Source organism: Biomphalaria glabrata, chromosome 4 (assembly GCF_947242115.1).
Source record: "Biomphalaria glabrata chromosome 4, xgBioGlab47.1, whole genome shotgun sequence".
NCBI lineage: Eukaryota > Metazoa > Mollusca > Gastropoda > Planorbidae > Biomphalaria > Biomphalaria glabrata.
In genome coordinates this window covers 6,311,350-6,338,480 of record NC_074714.1, presented here as the reverse complement: position 1 = coordinate 6,338,480, position 27,131 = coordinate 6,311,350, and the positions used below count along the sequence as shown (strand labels likewise).

The following is a 27,131-nucleotide window of genomic DNA, read 5'->3' as shown; positions in this document are numbered from 1 at the left end:
TTTTTTTTCTTTTCTGAATTGGTCCGGATATCTTTTTAAAAAATCAAAGTAAAATAGAAGCAATATTACGAACTATAATAATGAAATATTAGACTTCATCCAGACTCACGACTTGTCACAGAGCGCCCGTTACATCATACCGCGACACCTTGAAGTCGTAAACACAATTAGAATAAAGAGTCAAACTATATTGGTTACAAATTTAACGTAACTGTCGTACCTACTATCAGAACTGCCGTCTTGAACATCTTCTTTTCAATGGCCAGATTTTTACGAGCCACTCTGCTGTTCATGTCCCAAACAGAATTTTTATTTAAATTCCTCAGCTAGAGATGAAATAAATAAATATATATAATATAAATAGATCAATTAGATTCATATCTTTACCAATTTTATTTTTTGCTAAGTGCAATTTCATGCTTTTAGCTTTCTCAATACGCTATGATCCTATCAGTTGTCAGGACAAGTTGAGAAAAAAGATACGAGGATGGGGGGAGAAAAAAGAGTGCATTTGTTTGAATGATACTATGCTCGCTTTTAAAATACATTTACAAATATAAAAAGATTATTAAAATAGAATTTTAATAGTTATCTATTAGTAGCTTAAAACTTTAAAGCGGCGATTTCAAAATATAAAGAGACTAATTTAACAATTCAACATTAGTCAAGTAAAATGTCTTTCCCTTGTCGTTACTAAACAAAATAATCAATTACCAATACTTAATTATCTAATTGGTATTTTAAAAAATGATTCTTTCTTTGTCAGGTAAAAGAAATAATTGTGCAAAATTTCAGCTTGATCCAGGATTGGGTGTGAGAGAAATAACGTAAACAAACTTTGTACCAGTTAGACAGACAGACATAATTGATATAAGTTTTGTAAAAATACGTTTTGCTACAATCAAAAAAGACAATTTTACAATTAAATTATGGATTGGAAATTAAAGAATTCGAAAAATATACTTTGGTATAATGTATGTTTAGAGTGTCAATTGTGGTATATACAGAGTGGCTACAAAACACCAGGGTAGTTAAATATATCTGTCGAGCTGTTGGTTTACTTTTATTGAGTTTCTTACAACGGTGCCGTGTCTCGTCTAATATACCTCAACTTCAAAATAAATAAAACCAATAGAAAATCCAAGAATAAATATTCAGAACACTTGAAACTTTAATTCATAGATCCAATAAAACTAATTGTACAAATCCATATCGTGATGTGGAAACAATTTGAATATCATTGGGCCAACCAAGACAATTCGATAAACAAGTTAACTTGTACCCGCTCAAGTAGATTGGCTGCCTCTTTACAAACCCTGAGTAATGTCGTAGCTTACAGACCTGGTAGATTGACCTCAAATGCTGTAAATTTCCAATGTTACATTCACTCGATATAGTCTTAGTGCATTACGTCTCAAGCGCATTTATCCCTTATTTTTACCATAGTAGGCTATCCGCCCATGGCTGTACTCGTGCTCTACGTCATAGGCCTATACCTGCCTATGTATCATCCGACATATACATATATTTATTTATTTATATATTTATAAACTTCTATTGAACTTTCCACTATCCTTCTCGTTGTCTTTGAATATATTTGCGCGGGCCATCAATAAAGTTAACTCCGGCTCTGATTTCCATTATTCATTTGGCACACATTTTGTTGTTCTTCCAGCTGAATATAGATTCAGAAACCAAGCAATAGCTCGAAGAAAATGGAAGCTCTCCTCTCACAGTTGAAAAACCTAAATTCTAAAGTCCTTTTGTTTACAATCTGTGTGTGTATAGTCACGTGACGTGACGCATTTTTTGTTCTTGTCTCGTGATGTCAATATTTTCTTTGGTTACTGCGAATATCGCTAGCAAAAAGTAGGTATTCAATTCTTACTGGACAGAGGATGTTGTTTAGGATCGTGTCGTATGATTATGATTTAAACAAGAAAAACAAATATTTTTTTTTAAATTTTATATTGAGTATAATTTTATCAATTAGTTTGGATCAGTTGTGTAATTAAATTTTGTAATAGATCTAGACTAACAATAATAAATCTATGCAATTGAAAACAGTTTTTACTAATTGTCTTTGTTTAGCGCAATTTCTTCTTTTAGCCTTCTCAATGCACTATGACTTGTCTGGGCCAGTTAGGAAAAAAGAGAGGGGTGGGTATCTGTGTGAATGATGCCGTGATCGCTTTTTAAATGCATTTAAAAAAAAAAACCACAACTTGTTCACTCATGGCTTAAGCCTCCTCAAATGGACTAGTTTAACTTTTACCACCACAACTGACAAGTACGACTTCTTTCCCTTGTTCGGTAACAAACAAAATAACTAATTACCAATAAATGTATTAATTGGTTATTTTTTAAAATATTAATTCTTGTTTTGTCAGGTACAAGAAATCATTGTGCGAAATTTCAACTTGATCCGATACTGGGTGCGGGTGAAATAACGTGTACATACTTTTTACAAGACAGACAAAGTGAGTTGAAATAAGCTTTGTAACGAGAGAGGAGACATGTGACGAAATTGGACTTTCACTAATGTGTAAAATCTTTTATGAATAAATCAATATATATATATATATATATATATATATATATATATATATATATATATATATATATATATATATATATATATTATCTATACATCTAAATGTATATATGTATAGAATGTATCTTATAAATTTTATTGTATGAGTGTGTTAGGCGCTTTCGAGGTGTCTAGTGCAAATAAAATAAATGGGGGTAACACTCAACGTAATACGTGATCCAATAACACCTGCGATTGGCCCCACAATCCATATATATGTTAGTCGACGCTGATACTGAATGTCGAACAAGTTTAATAACAAGTAAGAGAACCATCGAATGTCATCTAACTCTCTATGTTCATATAAGGCTCATCTCTAATGCGTCCTGGAAGTTGTCTGTTCAAGTCGGCTGATATTTCGTTCTGCCTAAAACCTAGTCTTGTTTTTACAAGTCACGTCATTGTCTTGAAGTCAAAACTTCCCCAAATTCCGAAACAAATAATTCATTCCTAATCGTGCCATAACAAGTGTCTGCTACATTGCGTACTTCTGAGCACGTGTGCTAACTTTTACGATGATATATGTGCCACTAACCGCGTACAGTACATATCACTATCTGTAGTGCAGTCACACTACCCACAACGCCTCTCAGAAATATGAATGGCATATCAAAGATAGGAGAATGGGATGTCGCAAACACGAGCTTTGATTGAGTCTTTCAGTTGTCAGACACATAACACCGATGTACCTCGGCTAACTTGATGAAAATATCCCATAATATCTATCCGTAGCATGCCAAATATATCACGTGTTAAAAAAATCGGGCACGTGAGGCTCTGCCGGTGTGTCATATCATCTACTATGACGTAGTGTTATTTGGTGAATGGAAGTCTATCAAACTGTTTAGTTTCGCACACCATTCTATTGTCAGCTAACAATATGCTTTCTGATGACTTGGTTTTTTTAAAAAAAAAGTATTGTATCGTGAGGCGTATCATGTTACTTGAATGGATGCGATGAGCTACGATACGAAACAATAGGCTAAATAAAACAAGCAGATCGACTCCAGTATTGAGCGAGAAACAGCGAGCTTGTATCAAAGTCATGTTTTTTTTTTGTTTTGTTTTGTTTGTTAGTAGGACGTTCTGGAAATTTTCTGACCTAGATTTTAAAAGCCGGTATTTTTAAACCTAATTTTTTTTTATTAAAAACCAGCTATACCAAGTCTTATTAATATTACATTTCTACATTTCATCACGAATTTCGAAAACTATATTGTTGTAACCCTGCCTTGCACCATTGCTTGAGGTGCACACTAGCGCACTAGTGAACGTAAACAGCAAGATGCTAGAATGGAGAGAAGAACAGTGCATCAGGGATTGTGAAGAGTCTGAATGTTTGGGAAACTAAGAGGCCAACTTTTGTGCTGCCTGAAGGTTGTAGTAGGGACCTGGAGCGAAGCGGAGAAGGCTGTCGTTGGTCCACGTTCGGGTTAAGTAGCAAAGGACTGGTAAATTAGCAGCAAGACTCTAAGGAAGCTGAAGGATGTTATGTGTTTACCCTAGTGAATAAACACCTGTATTTATTTCCTGTTAAATTGTGTTAAGTTGCCTGCCTTTTCGTTGAGTGCCTAACCTAGAGTTGCAACAATATTAATCAGGGTCGGATTTAAGCCAATGGAGGTGTTGGGACGGAGTTTAGAGGCCCTTTCCCGCTATCGACGGTTTCAATACAACAAGCATAATATCATTTAAAAATCTAAAAGCATGTCATATTTGTAAAACGTATTCGTAAATTTAATTTCATTTGCTTTCTTTTATATATTTAATTTGCGCATTTGTTAATAATACTTTGCAGTTTAAGGACGAGCCTCTAGTCTGAACTGCCGGAAATCCGGCCTGATGTAAATACCAGTGTTACAACATACTCACAGTGGCGAGCACGCCCCAGTAGGAGTAGACCATAATACCAAGCGGGATGATGAAGCAGAAGAAGAAGATGGCCCAGATGTAGCTCATGTAGAGGGGGTCGGGGTTCTCCCAGACGACACTGCAAGAGATTCCGGCCCCTTCCAGGCCAAACTCGTTCCAGCCGAAAGCCGGGGGTATGGCCCAGATAAAACCTAGGAAATAACATCCGGCTGAAAAATAAAATATTTGTCAATATATCTATTTTTTAATGGCATTGCCTTCTTGGTTTTTTGTTCTTCTATATGTTTTGATATATTTGTTTTTGAAGTAACAAAAAAGAGTTGACATCATACAACAATATGGGGGGGGGGGGTCTAAAATACGTTATCAAACTCAACAGTTTAGGCTGTGTAACTGACATTAATCTTGTAAATAGTCCATATCTACATAAGCCTACAGAACTTCATCACTCCTTCTGCTAACACGCTATCTTTCTAATCTTAGCACCTTTAATTAATCAGCTCATTCCTTCGACATGCCAGCAAAATGGATCACTGGTTTTATCAAAACATTACAACAGCATTACTGGCAATACAAAACAATCAGATAAATTATCAATGAGAGAGAGAGAGAGAGGAGAAGAGAGAGAGAGTGAAATAGAGAAAGAACTGGAGAGTGAATGAAAGAGAGAGAAAGAAAGAAAGAAAAAGAGAGAAAGAGAAACATAGAGAAAGAAAGAGAGCAAGGAGAGAGAGAGAGAGAGAGAGAAGAGAGTAGAGAGAGAAGGAAAGTTTGAGATGATCCCAGCCCCTGTTTCTTTCCAGGACATGTAAGAGCTATTAACTGCTTTGACCAAACGAAAATGACCAGGATGTCCTTGTAGGAACTCATCACGTGACAGTAAGAGATTAAAGAGCTGAACTAATCTCATGTCTCTAGTTGATCACCGGAACCATTCAGTCGTCATTGAATGTTTTAAGTGCACTATTGTTTGTTTAACAAGTTTCTAAATCCTCACTGAATTTCGCAGGCCAGAACCTGTCTGAAGATTGTACACTAAGAATGTCAGTTTTTGCATCTAAATTTGTGTACTCGTTCCCGTCCATCGCAATTGTGTAGGTAATATTTCGTTCTGAAAATGAGTCATGTCATGTTTGAAGCTACATTTCAAGATTGGCCCGTATGGCAGTACAAGCACTTACCGCACGATACGTACGCTATAGATTTGGTAATCTTTGTGCCTAGCAAGGGTTTGCTGATGGCAATGTAGCGGTCAAAGGCGATGGCCATCAGGACATACATGGAGGCCATTCCAAGGAAGTAAACCAGAAACGCCTCGAAATCACACATGGCGTCACCCCAGATCCACTTGTGGTTCCACGCCGATGTCATTGCCATGGGTATTCCTGAGGACCAAAGGGAGGTAAGAATGATGTTTAATATCAACAAGAGTTATTTGTAATATAGAAATGACACAATTTGGGTGGATCCTAGTTGGATTCTAGATTCTCATAGGGGAGAAGAGGAAGAGATTGTTTCAAGAAAATCACACCGATGATCTCTGAGTAACAAGATAGTAAAAGGAAAGACAATTTTTATTGAAATATTTGGGGGGAGGTGAGTCTCGGTGGTTGAGTGGTAAAGCTTTTGGCTCCCGAACCAACGGTCCAGGGTTCGAATCCTAGGATTTTATTTTATTTCGGGACCTTTATGGCGAGTCTGAGTCCACCCTGCACAAAGAGGCTAACCGTTGGCCACAAAAACAGACGACCTTTACGTCATCTGCCCTATGGATCGCAAGGTTCTGAAAGGGGATATTCTTTTCTTGGGGAGGTGTGATTTCATAGGACATTAAACAAAGGTATAGTCATCTTAATAGGGGATTCAATAAAACTACTGCTCATAACCGGTGGAGAAAACCAAGAAGTTATTTAAGCAACAAAATGTTTACTTATCTGGGTGACAAAGCAATGTAGCAATGGAAATCTAAAGACTACGAAAGCTCGCATGTATAGAGATTTTCTTTAAAAAATGTTTTCTCTTTTTTTTTTCTACATCAAATCCGCTTCCAGAAATCTGCATGAGATAATGTCGACCGGAGAGTTAATTAGCAAGACCTGCTCGGAATATGTTCGTCTGACCTTTCTGCACTGACTGGCGATATAGCAGTCAGGTGAACAGGAGCTAACACCAGTTCATTAATAGATGACTACTCTATGTCCTGAACCATCCTTACTTCAAAGCTCTATTCCGGTTTCACTTTCAAGCCCTTGTGGGAGTCCCAGTTCATGAACCAATTATCATTTGTCTGTATAATTAAACCCCCATCCTAAATGGAGTTGATCGTTATAGGTATAAGACAAAGTATTTGACCGCAAGTCGGTAACACATAAAGCTTAGTGTTATGAAGTGTGTGTGTTTATAAGTTGACCCTGGGAAGAGGTTAGCAATTGGTTGTGAATGATGTAACATAGGTGGCATTGTGGTCACTTGGTCTTGGTTAAGGGGGGCGACTCCTGAACGTGAGACAGAAAGGTTGTGTTATTCTAAAGAGTTAGATTTTGGTAAAGATGTTATTACTTAAGTTTACTAGAGTTATTTTCATCTTAGTTCAACTTCATTTCTTTTATATTATAATTAAAGTGTTATTTAGTTTTGTTCACAAAAGGAAGTTATTCAAGTTATTGGAATTTTTTTTTAGTTGTATACATCACGCCTAAAACGATTTAGCTGTCTACCAGCAGTCTGGCACAACCAACCGGAAACTGGTAACAACACAGAGATACAGTCACATTGTATCTATCAACTGTCGTAACAACGCTGACGTATAGATAGTCATAGCCCGAGTCCCGATAGCGATTACGTGATACGCCACCTAGTGTGCTGACTACTTTTGATTTCCTAAAGAAATAATACCGCAGTGAATTACGATAATGTGCAGAACAAAAAATTCTATTTGATATATGACGGATGGGTTTTGAACAATTATCATCGATAATATTTTTTTTTTATTTCACTTTTTAGATTTTATGAAGTTTGATGTCATCAACTACTAACCTTTGCCTTCTCTAAAAGCTTATATATAAAAAGCAAGCAAGCAAAATCTTTTTAAAATCTATTCTTATTAAATACATTCATTTATTCATTCTTTACTACATACGGAATTACTTTACGAGCCTTGCGTGTAGCGAAGTCATACAGTATATCCTAATAATTCTGTTTCCTACATAGATCACGCTCAATAGCTAGAATTATCAAATGTTTCAATCTATCTACGAGAATTGTTTACCTCAAATAATTCTTCATTATTTTGAAGCGCGAGAAGCTTCTTTCACTAGATTCCACAATTACGGGTATTGCATAATGCCGTTTTTTTTAATCGCGCGTAGGATTGGTAATTTCCATAATGAATGACAATTTGTGTCTATATATTTCAGGAGATTTGTATGAATTTTCAAAAGATTTTAAAAATTTCTGGGTATTTCCAGGACTTTTTTGTTTATTTTGCAATTTCAGGAGATTTACAGGAGCTCCTGGTTAATCGACAGGCCGCGGGAAATCTGTCATAAGTTATAAAATGGTTTAATTAAATAATTTATACACCTAGATGTCCTATAAAAGTGCGGGGTTTACTGCGGTTGCTTATTTTGCAGTGGCCTAAGGCCGGCCCTGCTAAATAGCGGCGTATGCTACTCCGCCGGTCGACTAGTATATATAATTTTCTTCACGGCTCAACAGTTTAGACAAGAAGAAGTAAAGGAAAAATCACTCTTTTATTTCTACAAGTCGGACTAGAGTAATTTTTGTGGATAAAAAAAAGAGGGGGGGGGGGGAGAACGAGTAATCTACTTTGTATTCACCCGTCACTAAATAGCAGGGCCGGACTTAACCATTGTGGGGCCCTATGCTAAACGGATTTCGCGAGCTAAATTTGGATAGATCACGATCAATAGCAAGAATTACCTAAGGTTTCAATCTATCTTCGAGAATTGTTGACCTCAAGTAATTCTTCATTAGTTTGAGGAACGAGAAGCTTTTTTCACCAGATTACATTATTACGGGTATTGCATAAAGTCGTTTTTTTTTTATCATGCGTAGGATTGGCGTTTTTCATATTGAATCACACCCCAAAAGGATAATTTTTTGTTTATATATTTCAAGAGTTTATTCTGAGTTTTCAAAAGATTTTAATAATTTCCGGAGATTTCCAGGACCTTTTTGTATATTTTACAATTTCAGGACATTTTCAGGAGCTCCTGATAATCAGGAGGCAGCGGGAAATCTGTTTTAAGTTATAAAATGGTTTTATTTAATAATTTACACCAATAGAGAAGCAAAACAGAACCCCCGTTGTGGTGCATAAGGACCGTTTTATTGGCGGACAACTACACGGCTGATGCAGAATAAACATTGGGAAGTTTCCCCTGATGAGTTCAAACATCGACCTCTCTTCCAGCCCGAGCTTCCTGGGATACGAGTCCTCGGTAATAGGGATGTAAAAATTTACATCTCCTTGGATCTTCCCAAGACAGAACAGTTTGTTCCAACAGGGAGACGGAGGCAAGCTTCCTTGATTTCCAAGAGTCTTAGACTCAGCTCTTAGGACAATTACGAAGAAAAAAAAAAGAATTTCCCTGACTGGAAAAAAGGTAAATATGAGATGAGATAATGAAGGAATGTCCTAAGCTGATAAAATAAAACAAAAAATTTCGTGTGAAGGTGTCGGACAACTTATGGCCATCAATTCATGTCACGTATAACTTATTTATGAGAACGTAGACTTGGTAGTAACAAGTATAAATATAAAAGAAATATTTCTTAATTAAATTGGAAGATTTTTTGGAGCCAGAAATAGTACATAAATTTGAGAGAAATGAAGATTAACTTTGTCCAGGACTCAAATCCGAACCAAAACTAAAAAAAAAATTGGCCTGAAAAACACACTGACCACACAGACATAACAATGTATTCTCCAGATTCAAACAAACGAATATTTTCAATGGATGGTTTTGACTAGTTTCTCCACCATATTTAAATTTTGCCTGTCTTGAGAATGCAGAGATGTTCAATTCTAGGAAACAAAAACTCCCACTTCCGGTTTTCATCCACCCACACATCTTGTCGCTCTATATCCAAGTTTATACCATCTAGAAACATGTTTTCATTTATTCAAATATCATGTCACCATACTTGTTACATATAAATAAATTACTTAGTGTTCTGGTTATTATCGTAAGTGTATCTCTAGCACTAAAATCTACAGTATAAATGCTTTAAAAAATCCAAAAAAGTAATCTTCAGACGTAAACTGTATCAAATATATCTTACTTAAATCACAGAAATGTGTCACATGACCAAATCACGAGGCAGTCCGACATTTATCGATTGAAAGATGTCTCAATAGTGTTTAAGGTGAGTATCAATTTACTCCAAAGAGTGGGGAATGACACCACGCTTCCGTTTCTTTCCCTCAACATTTTATTTTAATTACAAAATTATTTTTTTTTTATATTCATTTATTACTTTTTTTTTGTCATTTAATTTTAATATCCATTTTCTATACTTTACATTAATTGTGTTTGTGTGTGTGAGAGAGAGAGATAGTATGAAAGAGAGAGAGAAATAGGAGAGAGAGAAAGACAGAAATAATGATAAAGATACAAAAAGAAATAAGGTCAAACGCCTAAAAAAATTACAAAAATAAATAAATAAAGAGATTGTGGAATTTCGAAAAAAACAGTAATAACCTAGTTATATCTTCTGAGACTCAATAAATATTAAAATTTATTTTGAAATTGTCATTTCATCAGGATTAATATTTTTTTTTCAATTTATTTGGGGCTAACTTTGAATGCCAGACTTGAGTTTACAGACGTGGGAGGGAGGGGAGAGGGGGAGGACTGTCGCAAACGTTCTCAGCCCAATAGCCCACCCACAGTTCTTCCCCTTTGCTTATTTGTTTATAAGTACAGCGCGTCCTTCACCTTAAAGCCTGTTTAGTGCACTCCGGTCCAAACCTTCGTGGATGGGAGACGTTGGTGGCGTTCATCCGTCACAATTCAGCTTGAGTCAACGCCAAATAGAATTTCTTTGCGACATTGAGATTGGAACTCGATCCCCCTCCTCAGGGTAGCCCCTGAGTTCACCAAACTCTAATGGGCACGTGACATACGATGGTGACGTAACGGCTGTTAGTCGTTTTGTCGGACGCAGAAACAGATCAGCTTCACATCATCTGCCCCCATAAATAGCAGGGTCTGAAAGGGATGCTTTCATTTGACTTTTGTCAAAACATTCACAACGCTTTCTTTCGCTACGCCTAAACAAAATAAATCATTTTCAACACTTGAATATTTGTACTCATGTTGTGAACATAGAATTTAGAAAACAAACTATGTAGAGGACATAGCATTTAGAGTACATAGAATTTAGAGTACAAAGAATTTAGAGGACATAGAATTTAGAGTACAAAGAATTTAGAGTACAAAGAATTTAGAGGACATAGCATTTAGAGTACATGGAATTTAGAGTACAAAGAATTTAGAGTACATATAATTTAGAGGACATGGAATTTAGAGGACAAAGAATTTAGAGTACATATAATTTAGAGTACATAGAATTTAAAGGACATGGAATTTAGAGGACATAGAATTTAGAGGTCATAGAATTTAGAGGGCACAGTATTTAGAGGGCATATAATTTAGAGTACATATAATTTAGAGGACATGGAATTTAGAGGACATAGAATTTAGAAGGCATAGAATTTAGAGGGCATAGTATTTAGAGAACAAAGACTCACTTTCTAAACGTGTGTTGTCCTAAAAGTGGCTAAATATTTTTTTTATTAGTTCTTATCTTCAGTCAGACGTCACGCGACAGAAATAAAGTGGATCAAGTTCGGGCTGCAAATCAAATTACATTTTACAAAGTGATTCGCATTTCATATTAGCGGAACAATACAAAAAAAATATAATAAGATTGTTTTATTTTTAAAGAAATTCGTGTCCAATTTTGTCAACAAAAGAGCAGAAACGTTAATCACGCCTCCGTCAAGGGTGATAAGTTAATATGCAAGACATTCTATTTAAAGAGAGACTTTGTCTGGGTTTATATTTCTGATGTACATCTAGGTATCTACAGTTTCCGGATCACGTGCTCAAGAAGTAAACTCAACTTTTAAAACAAAAAACGTGAAAAAATGTATATGTTGGGATTTATTAGCGGCCCCCGGAAGGGGAAAAGACGCTATTAGTTTTGTGTGAAATGCCTGTCCGTCGGTCCGCCTGTCCGTCCGTCCCGTTTATATCTCGTAAACTAGAAAAGATATTGAAAATCAAACATCACAATATTTTAGAACATTTAAAGTTCTAATGCAACGGCTACTGTTTTCTTTTCTGAAAGCGAAAAATATAATTTTTAAAATCACGTACGCAAGCAGTTTTTACATAAAAATACACCACTTTTACGACTATTAACTATTAAACACTCAAACACTTGAGGCTCTTTATTAGGGGAGACGGCAGTTTTTCATATATTTATCACATTTATGCAAAAGGTTCTAGATTTTTTGTCAAAAAGTTTTGTATTTTTATTTGTATTGTTAAGTTATGTAAGTTCTGTTATACTAACCACTATATTTACACATAAACAAATGTTTACTTTTTTTTAAAGATAAAAAAATCTATTTAGTATGCATTATAAGTTAGAAATAATAAGAAACGAATAGTAATCTTGTAAACTGCATTTTCTTGCCTTTTATTTTATTGTTCTTTTATTTATTTTTTTTTATTATTTTTTTTTCTTCGAAAATGTTTTTTTTTCTTGAGGATTCGAATAAGAGATTGAGCCTTTTCAAAACAATTACATCTTTTATAAGACATCAGTTAGGCCAGGGGAGGCGCGGTGGCTGAGCGGTAAAGCGCTTGGCTTCCGAACCGTAGGTCCCGGGTTCTGATCCTGGTGAAGAGTGGGATTTTCAACTTCGAAATCTTTGGGCGCCATTGAGTCCACCCAGCTCTAATGGGTACCTGACATTAGTTGGGGAAAAGTAAAGGCGGTTGGTCGTTGTGCTGGCTACATGACACCCTCGATAACCGTAGGCCATTCTGGACTAGCCAGCTTAAAACTAATCGGTCTCAGAACTAATCCTGGCCCGATGCTGCGCTGTTTTGTTTCTACAGATATATAGGATGTAATGATTATTAAATTATTAAATTATAAATGATCTGACTATATGGTCATCGAAACCTGAAAATTTCGGATTTATTGTTTCATTATGGCAATAAACACTCAGAAACTTGCCAATGACATGATCAGTTAACCAAAAAATAGCTCAAAGGTTTCTTTGGTTGCAATAATACTTGTTATATTTGAACCGATCAACATCTTAATGTCCAAGGAAAACAACAAACACATAAACAAGCAAACAAAAAACAATTTAAACTTAGAGATTGTCAAAGAGCTCGGAAAGAAAAAGAAAGGGAAACAAAAAAGTAAAAATCGATTGTAACACGAGTTTTACATCCAGAGTTATCGTTCGCTAACAATGAAATCCCCCCAGGCGATCCGTGGACTTAACGAATACCAGCAGTCGTCATTTATCGCTATTTACATTGTTAACATTGCGTGTAAAGCTAAACCTTTGACAATAGCTTTACGGGAAGGCGTACGTTTTTGTACAGATATCTTTTTATGGAGTATCAGCCTTCAAAGTGAAGTTGATGTAATTATACTGGTGGTAGTGGAAAGGGGGGGTGGTCTCTAAAGCTAAGAGCCTTAGGAGAATCCAAAGCTGACTGAGAATGCGTCATTTGTTGTATTAAGTCTTGGCTTGCGATGCCAAACCTTCTGAAGTCATACTAAAGTCATTCTGGAGTCATTCTGAAGTCATTCTGAAGTTATTCTGAAGCCATTCTGGAGTCATTCAGGAGTCATTCTGAAGTCATTCTGAAGTCATTCTGGAGTCATTCTGAAGTCATTCTGGAGTCATTCTGAAGTCATTCTGAAGTCATTCTGGAGTCATTCTGAAGTCATTCTGGAGTCATTCTGAAGTCATTCTGAAGTCATTCTGGAGTCATTCTGGAGTCATTCTGAAGTCATTCTGAAGTCATTCTGGAGTCATTCTGGAGTCATTCTGAAGTCATTCTGGAGTCATCCTGGAGTCATTCTGAAGTCATTCTGGAGTCATTCTGGAGTCATTCTGGAGTCATTCTGAAGTCATTCTGGAGTCATTCTGGAGTCATTCTGGAGTCATTCTGAAGTCATTCTGAAGTCATTCTGGAGTCATTTTGGAGTCATTCTGGAGTTATTCTGAGGTCATTCTGAAGTCATTCTGAAGTCATTATAAAGTCATTTTGAAATCACTCGGAAGTCATTCTGAAGTCATTCTGGAGTCATTCTAGGTGCGAAGAGCTCCTGTTCCATGCCTGTTGGCTGGATAAATCTTTTCCAGAGATCAATCTCGATAAAAAAAAAGTCAGGTGTGTATTCTCTAATGTGTTGGGACAATGGACAATAGTATTCCTTGTGGTATCTCCTGAAACATAATCAGGAACATCTAATGAACAACATTACACATTATCTTAACGGAATGATCGAAACAGACGGCGCATGGGCCACACCCATAATCTTTATCTTAAGCATTAGGTTCATCAAGAACATGATAACCTGAGCAGATGAAACCATCCCATGTATCACAAAGTAACAAATTAATAATTTAATAATAAAGGAAAATTTCAAACTCTTCTCTACCCCCCCAGACTTAAGGAGAAGCCATCAACAATAATGCCTGAGATTATCATTGCCCCTCTGGGTATTGGCAGAAGGAATCATATATCTTACAGAACTATAGAGAACTCTAATAATGGTATTTCTAGTTTCACTACAAAATTCGAATCATTAAGTTCGAAATTTAAAAAAAAAATCTTCTCCATACAAATGTGCTCAAAAGTAAAGTAGCAATCATACATAAAACACTGAACCATAATCTTCAAATACAAAAACAAAATTTAATAAAATACTCTGAAAGACACAAAGATAAAGGCACATTCCTCGTCCCATATGCTAGGACAAATTTGTACAAATACTCCTTTTTCCCTAGTGCTATTAGAGCATGGAATGGGTTGCCTGAGCTAGCCAGGAAAACCAGTGACTTGACAGAATTTAAGTCATTGGTTAATATGCATGACTAAATGCATGACGCGTAGGACGTAATCATCTTCTTTTTTGAAGTAACGTCTGTATTATATAAGATAAGATAAAAGGAATTTACACCATGCTTCTGTTTAAAAAGCAGTATAATCAGGGCCGGATATAAGTATGTAGAGGACCCGGGGCAGGTTGGGTTTTTTTTCTGAACGCCCCTACAATTTCTTGAAAGCTTTAATAAAGATCCAATTATGAATGAAAATACTTATATCTAAAAGCAAGCTATATTTTAGAAGAAAGAAATAGAGCTTTTATAAATTTAATCTCATTATCCTTTTTAAAAAAATATTATAATATGCATATGTTTTTGAGTTTGAGGAGATAAAGTCCTTGTGTGTGTGTGTATACTGTTTTAAATGTAGTTACAAGACGTACCGAAAAGCACAAATCTGTATGCATAAAACGGTCAAGCTGACTCAAGTTCCCTTTTTAGACCTTGTGATTTATAGGGCAGATGATGTAAATGAAATCTGGTACTGTGCCTACGCCTAACGAGGGTGTCATGTGGTCAGCACAACAACCAACCGCCTTTACTTTTTCCAACTAATGTCAGGTACCCATTAGAGCTGGGTGCATTCAGAGGCGCCAAAAGATCTTGAAATTAAAAAATCCCAGTCTTCACCTGGATTCGAACCTAGGACTGCCGGTTCAGAAGCCATACGCTTTACCTCTCACTCCTCCTCCCCCCCCCCTATTTTTCTCAAACAATTGTATTTTATGTTACTATCTTGTTTTTCAAAGATCACCACTTGCCGCTTCTCCTATGAGAATATAGAGCCCTACAAACCCAAATCAACAACCCTTGATATAGATCTCGGTACCTAGAAATAGTTTCGCCTTTCTGTTCTGAGCTATCAAGTAATACGAAGACGATCCGTGATATTTCTGTTTACCTCACCTAATGCTTCATAGTAATTTTTATGGACGACGCGAGGGCATTGCGGACAAGTTCTATTAGTGGAACTAACATCATTAATTCATTATTTAATTAGACTGATATATGAAATTGGAATTTTTCCCACACGGGCTGAACCACTTTGATTTTAGCTGTAGTATAAGTGTGTTTCTGGGACACACATATGTATGGTGTCTTGTTTTTTTGAGTTTCAGACGTCCTTTGGTTCTAATTACTTTTTATTTTGGGTTAGTTTCAAAATATATAGTTCGTCCAACGTGGTTCGATGATGACCACTTTTGTCATCCAGGGAGCTGAGGGCTTTGTACTTAGGGTTTTGTGCCTTCTCATGTGGCTGGTGAGACCTATGTGAGTCCTAAATGTTCGTCTGTACACTGGGCAGGTTATTACAGCTGAAGCTAGTGTCATTAGCCTTGCTTTTCTTCTCTGGCGTTTTTCTTCTGCCAGCGCTGTTCTCTTTTCCTTAGCAACCTGTGCGCCAGTTTTCACAGCACGACGTCATGATGCTCTGTCATGTGCTTCTGTCTCCCAGGTGGCTGGGTTTATGCTGAACGCCTTCAGAGAAGCTTTGAGAAGCGTTTTCTTTACCGCATTGCGAGCGCTTTCCTTCCCTTAATTGACCATACAGGAGTCGTTTAGGGATGCGGCGGTCTTCCATTCTGCAGACGTGTCCTGCCCATCGCAGCTGGGACTGCATCAGGATTGTGTGGATGCCTTGCAGACCCGCTCTTCAAAGGACCTCAGTATCTGGTATTTTTTTCTTGCCACTTTTATATTTATTGACAATTTACACATCTACATCTTATTTGAATAATAATAATCAAAGCATACAATTTTTTTAATGCTTTTGAATCTCGAAATTACAAAGTAAAGACAGTTCAAATTAAAATTGTATAGGTTCTAATAAATGAGACATTTTAATATGTATTCGCCACACGGTGCGTTGAAACGGTTGAATTTTTTTCAGAGCATTGAATCATCGTTTTATTTAAATCTGTTTCTGTCTAAAACAGTCCTACAAGAGGTTTCTCTTAACATAAAGATAATCTTAATGCCAAATAAAGTCATATTTAGGCTAATTTTTCCTCGATTGTCTTAATTCGTATCGGCCCGTACCCTCTCCTTACTTTATTTCAAATAATTTGATTTGCTTATTATTTACAAAGCTTCTATCAACTTACTCTGTCTGTCTGTCTGTCTTGTACAATTTGTGTACACGTTATTTCTCAACACATAAAATATGGTCTACTACCAGAAAGCCAGTGCGGCTTCAGAAAAGAGCGGGGAACCATTGACATGATCTTTGCAGCAAGGCAGCTCCAGGAAAAATGCCAAGAACAAAATGCTGACCTGTTCTCAATATATGTCGACTTAACAAAGGCATTCGACACTGTTAGCAGAGAAGGACTCTGGAAGATCATGTCAAAGTATGGCTGTCCACAAAAATTCATAACCATGGTGAGACTATTTCATGATGGCATGAAGGCTCGTGTCCAAGAAAGTGGAGAACCATCAGAGCCCTTGGAAGTATCAAACGGGGTAAAACAAGGCTGTGTCCTAGCACCTACACTGTTCAGTATCATGTTCTCCGCTATGCTGACAGATGCATTCACAAATAGAGAAAACAACGGGATAAATATATCATACAGATTTGATGGTGGCCTATTCAACCCGAGGCGGCTTAAAGCAAAATAAAAAACAAATGCAGCAGTAATCAGAGACTTGCTATTTGCTGATGACTGTGCCCTAAATGCCTGCTCTGAAAACGATCTGCAGAGCATCGTCAGTGACTTCTCAAGAGCATGCTCAGACTTTGGCCTTACCATCAATACGAACAAGACTGAAGTCTTATATCTACCTGCTCCTGGAAAAGCCTACTCGGATCCAAGCATTACTATAAATGGACAGGATATAAACGCAGTGGACAAATTCACATATCTTGGCAGCACACTCTCCAGAAATGGAAAAATTGATAGTGAAATCGACCTGCGTATCGCCAAGGCCAGTGCATCCTATGGCAGACTGTCAAAAAATGTCTGGAACAGCCGTGGTATCACCACAAACACCAAGCTAGGGGTCTATAGAGCCGTCATCCTCCCTACATTGCTCTATGCCTCAGAAACATGGACAGTGTACAGTAAACATGCAAAGAGACTAAACCGCTTCCACATGACATGTCTGAGAAAAATACTAAATGTCAAATGGCAAGACAAAATACCAGATACAGAAGTCCTTCGAAGAGCGTGTCGGCAAAGCATCCACACAATCCTGATGCAGTCCCAGCTGCGATGGGCAGGTCACGTCTACAGAATGGAAGACCACCGCATCCCAAAACGACTCTTGTATGGCCAACTAAGCGAAGGAAAGCGCTCGCAAGGTGGGCAAAGAAAGCGCTTCAGGGACACCCTCAAAGCTTCTCTGAAGGCGTTCAGCATAGACCCTGGCACCTGGGAGACAGAGGCACACGACAGAGCATCATGGCGTCACGCTGTGAAAACTGGCGCACAGGTTGCTGAGGAAAAAAGAACAACGCAGGCAGAAGAAAAACGCCAGAAAAGAAAAGCAAGACAAACGACACTAGCTCCAGCTGGAATAACCTGCCCAGTGTGCGGCCGAACATTCCGGGCTCACATAGGTCTCACAGCCACATGAGGAGGCATAAAACCCCAGTGCAAAGCCCTCAGCCCCCTGGATGACAAAGTGGTCATCATCGAACCACGATGGACGAACTATATATATATATATTTCTCACACAGTCACTTAATCAAAAAAAAAATCCAATAAGTAAATAAATTATTGATAATTTATCATTTTGTTTCGTATCGACTAAAGGAAATAAATGCTAGTTATTGAGAGATGTGACTGTATATATAGAGTCATTCCGATTATTACTTTTTGTACAAGTTTTTTCTATCACTTCCTATTCTTGGATCAAGTTGAAATTTTAACTAATTATTCATAGCTGATGACAATATCAATCAAAAAAGTAACCAGCTATTTAATCAGTTAATTATGATTAATAATTTAGTTTTATATAGAAAAAGAGCTATATTCCTACACTATTGAGATATACAGCGGTGATTTTGAGTTTTTTCCCCTTAAAAGGAGCATTTTCTTTTAATTAGCTTATTAATAGACGTCAGAAGAATGTGTTTGTGCATCGAAGATTGAAATTAAACGATTTGTGGTGGGGCTCCATCCTGAACAACGCAACAACATGCATAGCTACAGAGCCGGATCTTATAAATAAAGGTAGGTCAGGTCACCAACAGTTATATTTACAAACGACTTTAGTAAAGGCGGACCTGGTCAGAAGCAAGACATTGGTTTAAAAAGGGTAACTAGATTTTTCCTTAATAGCCTATCACATAGGGCTACACTAAGATCAATACATGAAACATTATTTAGTGTATCTCTTTGTGTTAAAAATGTACTTTACATGTATATTGGACAAAGAATAAATTCACTTACATAGGAGAATTTTCGCACTAGAGGTTATTCACAGTAACCTGCTCTTCTTTCTACACTTATTTTTTAATTCGATTTCCACGATGATAAGAAAAAACAAGGTTACAAAAGACAGTTTGTGTGGAAACACAAACTCAAAATCGGCTCCCCGAAGTGGTCCACCCAGGCAGGCTTCAATATTTTCAGAAAGAACATCCGAATGAAATTATATCTAAGACGAGAGATAAGAATGGAGAAAGAAGGTTAACAGATCTTGTGTAGTGCCCCAACGGTCCAGCAGATCAAAGGATAGGTGAAACTGAATGTAAAATTAGATGTGAACCCGGCCTAACTAGTTCCCCTTTCAAACCTTGTGGTCTATAGGGCAGATGATGTAAAGTTCATTTGTTTTTGTGGCCTACGGTTAACGAGGGTGTCATGTAGCCAGCACAACGACCAACCTTTACTTTTCCTCAACTAATGTCAGGTACCCATTAGAGCTGAATGAACTCAGAGAGGCGCCGAAAAATTTTAAAGTTGAAAATCCCAGTCTTCACCAGGATTCGAACCCGGGACCCCGGATGCACCAAAAAATACAACAACTCCATTTTCTGAACATCTCCAGTGTATGTATGTAATTATATCCTTTATCCCCTACAGCTTTTTATCCAATATTTGAATTTTTTTTTTTTGGTTTTACTCTATTTGATCCTCACTAGGTCGTCTCAAATTTCTTATCGACTCCAGACGGTAATTGTGCAGACCTTGAAATAAACACGGGCAGAAATCTCGGAGATTTGAATGTAACAGAAAAATGTTTGCTTATTTCTTGCCGTATTGCTCAGCAAGAAAGATGTTCATTATTTCTGTATAAGTTTAACGTAGACTTTTCAAGAGTCACAGCGAATTTTAAGGAACGCTTATTTATGTCTTACAGGATGTATTGTATTGATTTTTTTTGTCTATTATGTAGACATTCCTGATTTCATTAAGCAATCGTAAGCAAACAACATTGACCCACATGTTTCACTATCTCTTCTATACAACTGACGACCTAATTTAAACTAACAATGGTTATCACGTGACATTTTTTTTCCCATTATTTCATCGATGTATCCTTTCCTTTTGGTAAATGTCGTGCTTTTAATCAGAATGCTAAGTTAAGCTTACAAATAGTTTTGTATTTTTGTGTTCTGAGAGTTGAGCTGCAAAGATTTTCCAGATAGAATTTAAACAACTTGAAAACAGGGGCCTAACAATATAGTTTATAAAAATATCAAGAAACCTTTAACTAATTTTTCAATCAAAGAAAGAATCTGGAAGTGATAGGATTGTTGACACTTTATTTTATGTTTGTGTACGTTCCTCTTTCAGACCTTGCAATCTATAGGGCAGAGTTCAATTTATTAACATTTTGAAATACTTATTAACGTTCCTATTGATCTATCTATACTCAAATGGTTTAGAATGTATGGTCCACTTTCTAAAAGAATCCAAGATCATGTAAATAAGTAGATGGCTGACAGTACACATGAATCACTATAAATCTAAACTCAGTTTTTACCTAGATACAGACATTAAAGTCAATTTCTCCTAAGAAAAGATGACAACAACTGAGCTAGGCAGGCCTTAGAGTGGACCCCCCCCCCAGGGCACAAGACGTAGACGAAGACGAGAAAGAACATGGTGGCGCAGTGTACTAGAAGAAGCCGGCCGATTTCTCATCCTGGCCATGGGTAAAAGCCTTTCCTTCATCAAGAGGTCCATAATAGGGAACGGGACGTTCTCGGACCTTAGGGACATTTGATTCAGGACATGAAATCTGGAAAGCCTTTAAAGGACTATCAAAGATAACGTAAACAGAAGCATTATTTTTTTTTTGACTCAGGTCCACTGTTCAATGAGGAACGAGGATGGATGATGACAGAACAGAGCGTATTAAGACAGCGCAAGATAATACTTAAATATAACTTTAAAAAAAAATTGGGCTTGGTTCCAACACAAATGATAAAAACGTAGAAATTTACAACTTTAGTTTGGCGTTAAAGTAAACCAGTGGCTGCCTTGTCACGTTAAAGTAAACCAGTGGCTGCCTTGTCACGTTAAAGTAAACCAGTGGCTGCCTTGTCACGTTAAAGTAAACCAGTGGCTGCCTTGTCACGTTAAAGTAAACCAGTGGCTGCCTTGTCACGTTAAAGTAAACCAGTGGCTGCCTTGTCACGTTAAAGTTTCTTCTCTGAAGAAACGCCCGAAACTCATGAAATACTAAACCTAATTCCAGAAATGGGACTAGTAGAATGAGTAACAAATACTCTGAAACAGACAGACACTACTTATCTTATTTAAGTCCCTTAAAGTGAAATCATACTCATTATCAATTTTGCAACATGTAATAGGAACGAAATTGAAAGTCAAATTGATCCTACATAAACAGTAAAGCTACCATGTCGTTTCTCAAGGTATTATAGAATCTACCTCGATGTTATAGAAGGATCCCAGGTATCACATATAAAGACCACATCGCTAACGTAGAGATTAGAAACAGGATCACAGCGGCGAGTGGGCCCCATGGCGACCTGCTAACAAGTGCCAGATAGCGCAAACTGAATCTTTATGGCCATATCACATCAGGGCTCGCAAAGACCTTCCTTCGCGGAACAGGACCAGGAAAATGAAAAAGTGGTAAAAGCGATAGGGAGACAGCATACATGTCATTGTTAGAGATTCTATCCAAGGCAAAAGACAGAGTAATGGAGAGAAATGGAGAAAGACGTTCATCAGATCATGTGTGGTGGCCCAACGGTTTAACAGGCTAAGCGTCACGTGAAGGGGAAGGTAACTTATGTTGTGTCAACATCAAATCAACTTCGAGTATGACCAAATGACAGGAAAGCTCAAAAAAGATTTTTTCACAATGTAACCAAACCCATTGGCCGCCTGGAGTTTTGTGGGTTAACATTAACATAAGACCTACTTTTTATCGCTGTAACTATATATTGAACTATGGGAAAATAGGTGGAGGGGGAGTTTACCATCAATGAAATGTTTTCCATCCAAAGTAACTGTAAAGAGTTGTAGGAATCATTTGCTCTGAATGTGGGCACGCCATGACCTACAACGGCCGGATGTGCCATATGCCACTGACAAACTCCAACCTCGTGTTTAAAACTCGGTCATAAAACAACTCTGTGACCTACTGGCCCTGGATGACCTTATTAAAATGAAACGAGTTAGGTAGAGAGGTCATGTCCTTCTAAAGAACGAAACGAGCAATGTATATTTTTCTAAATACTTTTTTTTTTTAAATCAAAGCTTTAACAAGGGAATAAAACATTCAGTCTTATATCTCAATACTGCGAGATTTATCTCCCTTTTCTAAATAAAACAACATTGGTTAATTACCACTAATTAATTAGCTAATCGGCTACATTTTTTTGATTAATTAATGTATTGTCTTCGACATTGGATTATTGTTCAAAGTTTCAACTTGATCCGAGAATGGGAAGCTGGAGAAAGAATGTGTACAGAATGTGTCCCAGACAGACCGAGTGATTACATAAAAGTACATTGTAAGGATGGACTTGGATTAACAATAGCAGTCCTTGATCACATGAATCGCAACTTAACAGAAAAGTCTGCGAATGATCCATACAAGTTATGCTCATTAGACTAGGTTACTTAAAAACAAGAATATTTGTGTTTTTTTTTTTGTCATGCCAGTTTTGGATTTTAAAATTATCATGTACGAAATTTCCACTCGATATGTTACCAAAAAAAATTATTCAAATTTCCAGCCATGACGAAAGAGTGGGCTGACATTGGGGATCGAAGAGAAACAAAGCTCAATATCATAGAAATAGGAGTTGATTTTTTTCTCCAAGAGAAGCATTTCTAATTTTTCCTCCTGTATTAAAAAGTATCTATAAAACACATGAATAGCGTTGCACTTTTTCAATCGAATAAGAGAACTCTTATAAGATTAGGTCTAGAAAAAAAAAATTGTAGAAACATAAATGAAATCTGATTTCAAATTTTGTTTAGTATTTTTTAAGTAGTAAAAAAGAAACTTCTTGACGGATTTCACACAACAAAGAGCTTAAAAAGAAAATATATAAATGACTCACAAAAAATTATAGCTACAAGCCATTATTGATTCTATTTCATTTGGGCAATGGGTTGCCTTGTGTAAAGACAGAATAGAAATGAAGAAATGAAAGTAGAATCTTTAAACTGGAACAGCAATACTTTTCTACCATATGGTGGTGTGTACAAGTTTGTGAATGTAAGACATAGTGCGTGGGTGTTGAAGTACAAGCGAAACACAAGTGACATTTGAGTCACTGACATGTACACAACTGTCACTCAATGTGTTCTGAAGTGTTTCTCACACTGTCCTCCTCCTCATAGTGCACATAGGTGTCCCTCGCATAAGTGTTCCTCCTCCTCGTAGTTCACATAGGTGTCCCTCTCAGAGAACATAAGTGTTCCTCCTCCTCGTAGTGCACATAGGTGTCCCTCTCAGAGAACATAAGTGTTCCTCCTCCTCGTAGTGCACATAGGTGTCACTCTCAGAGAACATAAGTGTTCCTCCTCCTCGTAGTGCACATAGGTGTCCCTCTCAGAGAACATAAGTGTTCCTCCTCCTCGTAGTGCACATAGGTGTCCCTCTCAGAGAACATAAGTGTTCCTCCTCTTCGTAGTGCACATAGGTGTCCCTCTCAGAGAACATAAGTGTTCCTCCTCCTCGTAGTGCACATAGGTGTCCCTCGCAGAGAACATAAGTGTTCCTCCTCCTCGTAGTGCACATAGGTGTCCCTCGCAGAGAACATAAGTGTTCCTCCTCCTCGTAGTGCACATAGGTGTCCCTCGCAGAGAACATAAGTGTTCCTCCTCCTCGTAGTGCACATAGATGTCCCTCGCAGAGAACATAAGTGTTCCTCCTCTTCCCAATGTACATTAGTGTCCCTCGCAGAGTACATAAGTGTTCCTCCTCCTCATAGTGTACTTTAGTGTCCCTCCTCCCAGTGTACATAGTGTCCCTCCCAGTGTACATAAGTGTTTCCTTCTGTCTGCGATATGACACGACGAAGAGAAGGCGCAGATCAACTCAAATTTATTTTAAATTTACGTAATCCAGGGATGAACAGAATCATCAAGTAAATACTGTAAATCCTTCAAAAGTGAGCCTTGTTACTTGCTTAAAAGTTATCTTATTTGTTTGTTTTAAAACGGATTCGCGTCTTATAAGGAAAAGGTCGAATGCGTAAAAACAGTTTAAATAAATTAAAAGTGTTTTGTAGTAGAGTTGAGATCCCCCCGGCATTGGAAGCTGAGAGTTAAACAATACGCTAACGGAGAAGGCCCAAATCTAAACTGTGTTGAATTGTTTCGAAATGTGTACGTTTTAACTTTGAGCTATCAGAGAGTGGGGCAGGATCGTAGAAAATTCTGTGTATGTATATGTAGTTCTATTAGAGCTCTATCAACAATCAATTCCGAGTAAAAACTTAACAAACCAAACTTGTTTAAAAATAGAATAATAATTGAAAACAAGGGAGGCAATTCTTGTTTGATTGAGCACTTTATGGTGCGTGGACCGTATGATGTCGAACTAAATGAACGAAACTAAGACAAGTAAATGTAGGTCAAGATAATTTCTGACATTAGTTTCTGGACGTAGCTGGGCATCATTAAGAGAAACATTTTGTTTATCGATCTAAGAGCATTCAGTTCATCTGTGTTGTTTTTTTGTTGTTGTTGTTTTTTAAATATTTTTCCCCATCAGAAATCTATAACTCACAAAATAAAGAATTGCTCAGAACAAAATTTCGAAATACATTTAGCTATTTATTTTACAATATCACGACAAAGAAAAGAAATGTATAAAGTTGCACAACCATAACAAGTATGGAAGATTCTGCTTAATTTATTTACATAGCTCTGAAGAATTAAAAGCTGTAGAATATCTCATGTATGTCTTTGCGGAAGCTAGTGCGTACTAGCCATGAAGTCGAGATGCTACAGAAGGATAGCGAGTCTGACTACATCACAAATGAGGAAATCCAAAAAAGGAATCACAAGGCAATGGGACCCTAATCTGACCAAGACAACAAACACGTAAAAATGTACAGCTCTATCACAAGATCCAGAGGTTCGCAGAGATCTTTCCGCAGGGAACAGAACCACGAAAGAAAGGAGAGGCCTGTCAATGAAAGAGACTATCCTGGCAGAAGACAGAGAGTACTGAAGAGAGATGGTCCACTTGTGGTGCCTAAAATGGTGCAAAAGACAATGGGACAGATGAAGGCGAAGGTCGCATAGCGAGCAGCTAAAGGCGCATTGGTTGGAACTGTAATGTGAAACAGATGATCACAATAGGAATTAATTATAATATAGGTTGTATTTGCCGGAAGTGGTAATGGATGTAAGCACTCCACTACCTATAAAATGCTTCCTAATGGAATGCGTCTCAAATAGCCTCTGACAACCAGTCCAACTCCTGGCCATCACATGTCCGGCGGAATTGTTCTCACTAACAGCAGAAGGGACAAAGGCGAGTAACTGGCGCCTTAACCAGTAAGCTTCGGGCAGGAGGGGCTCGTTAGCCATGGCGGCTACCCACCTAAGAGAAGGAAAACTCTGAATCAATCATGGGAAAGGCTTCGGGAGTCAACCCTGAGTAAAAATCAGGAGCTGGCGACCCTAAGGCAATTTGCAGTAACCAGTGCTACACCCTGTCAGAACCTGCGGCAGATTTTTTTAGGAACCTTATTATAACAAGAAAGAGAGTACGGACGAGTTAAAAGTACATGTAAACATAAGAACGACAACCGATACAGAATATAATTTTCATAACAACTTGAAAATTAAACTTTTTATCCTTCGTTTAAAACAAATAACATTATTTAATATGCATATTTTAGTAACCAAATAACTATTTTTTTTTAGGTTTGGCGCAATGGAATAAATCCGGAGTATATTACAAACTACGAGTACACTAGACGCGGATACTTTTTAACCACGACAGTGTTGCCAACTGAAAGATTTCAAGTATTGTCGGTAAAAATACGAAAACGAAGACCGACAGCAAAAACGTAAGTTGCTGACACGTCGAAACAAGAATAACAAGATTTTTTTTCTCTGTTTGGGGGGGCCCTTTCTTGTGGAGTTCCCTGGGCTGTAGCACCATTTCCGCTAGGACGTAATGATCTTCAGTTCTGGAGTAACGTCTGAAGCTTTATAAGTTAACATTTTAAGTCAAGAGTTTAACTCTTTATCTCCGTAATTATTTTCCACGCTCTGATAGAATTGTTCTTTTTCTTGTAAATTCTACCCTGTTATGATAAAACGTCAGTAACATCTTTGTTTGTAATCAGAAAACGTTACTTTTGGTATAGAATTATAGGAGAATGCATGCTCTTTTTATAAAACACAAAAAATCATGTTAATAAAATCATAAATTCATTTAGTTTAATTGGGTACATTCAACGATGGTATCGTTAATTAGGAGAGAAAGAGTTAATTAGTACGATGCACTGACCTGTAAAACACATTAGAAAGTCCACCAAGTTCAAGGCCATTACAAACACATTCGTCGGGGACCTCAGGCGCCGGTTTCTGATGAAGACAAACAGGCAGAGACCGTTGCTGAAGGAGCCGACCACGAAGGTGAACCCAAGCATGCAGGCAATGAAAGTAAACCCAGCATCGCTCAGGGGGATGAAGTGCCTGCCCTCTGTGGCGTTGTCTGCTAGCATGTCGGTCGTGACCACACTACCTATGGTTGTTGCATCTGTAAGCACTGACCTCGGCCCTCCAGCGGCCTTTGACGACTGCAGCAAGGTCATTATGAACAGGGGGCAGTTTGCGGTCACAAAATGGTAATGGGCTTTAAGAAGGCTTCATTATAATAAATGCCTGAAATAAACGAAATGAGTAAAATGGCATTATTAAACTTAGCAGATAAAGCCAGGATTAAGAAAAACAAAACATGTTCATAAAATGGCATTTTCTCTAGATTCCAATGGACATTTCCTTTTCAGATTTTGTTTGTCGAGATTGGCGTTTTCTTTACAATGGAATGGTGTGGTTAAAACATTTTTATATTTTCAAAATTGT

At 37.3% G+C, this 27,131-nt stretch overlaps 1 protein-coding gene across 2 annotated transcripts in view; it reads right to left on the bottom strand.

Annotated features, from left to right (window-relative positions):
• The window catches only part of LOC106056607 (visual pigment-like receptor peropsin), a 41,073-nt gene extending 14,149 nt beyond the window's left edge, over window positions 1-26,924 (bottom strand). For both annotated transcript variants that reach the window (XM_056026566.1, XM_056026564.1), the window contains exons 1-4: window positions 26,554-26,924; window positions 5,647-5,850; window positions 4,466-4,674; window positions 221-326 (exon numbers count right to left, since the gene is read on the bottom strand). In XM_056026566.1, coding sequence (XP_055882541.1) covers window positions 221-326; window positions 4,466-4,674; window positions 5,647-5,850; window positions 26,554-26,860 — 826 coding nt within the window. In that variant the 5' untranslated portion in view covers window positions 26,861-26,924. The remainder of the gene's footprint in view (window positions 1-220; window positions 327-4,465; window positions 4,675-5,646; window positions 5,851-26,553) is intronic.
• Window positions 26,925-27,131: the final 207 nt, after the last annotated feature.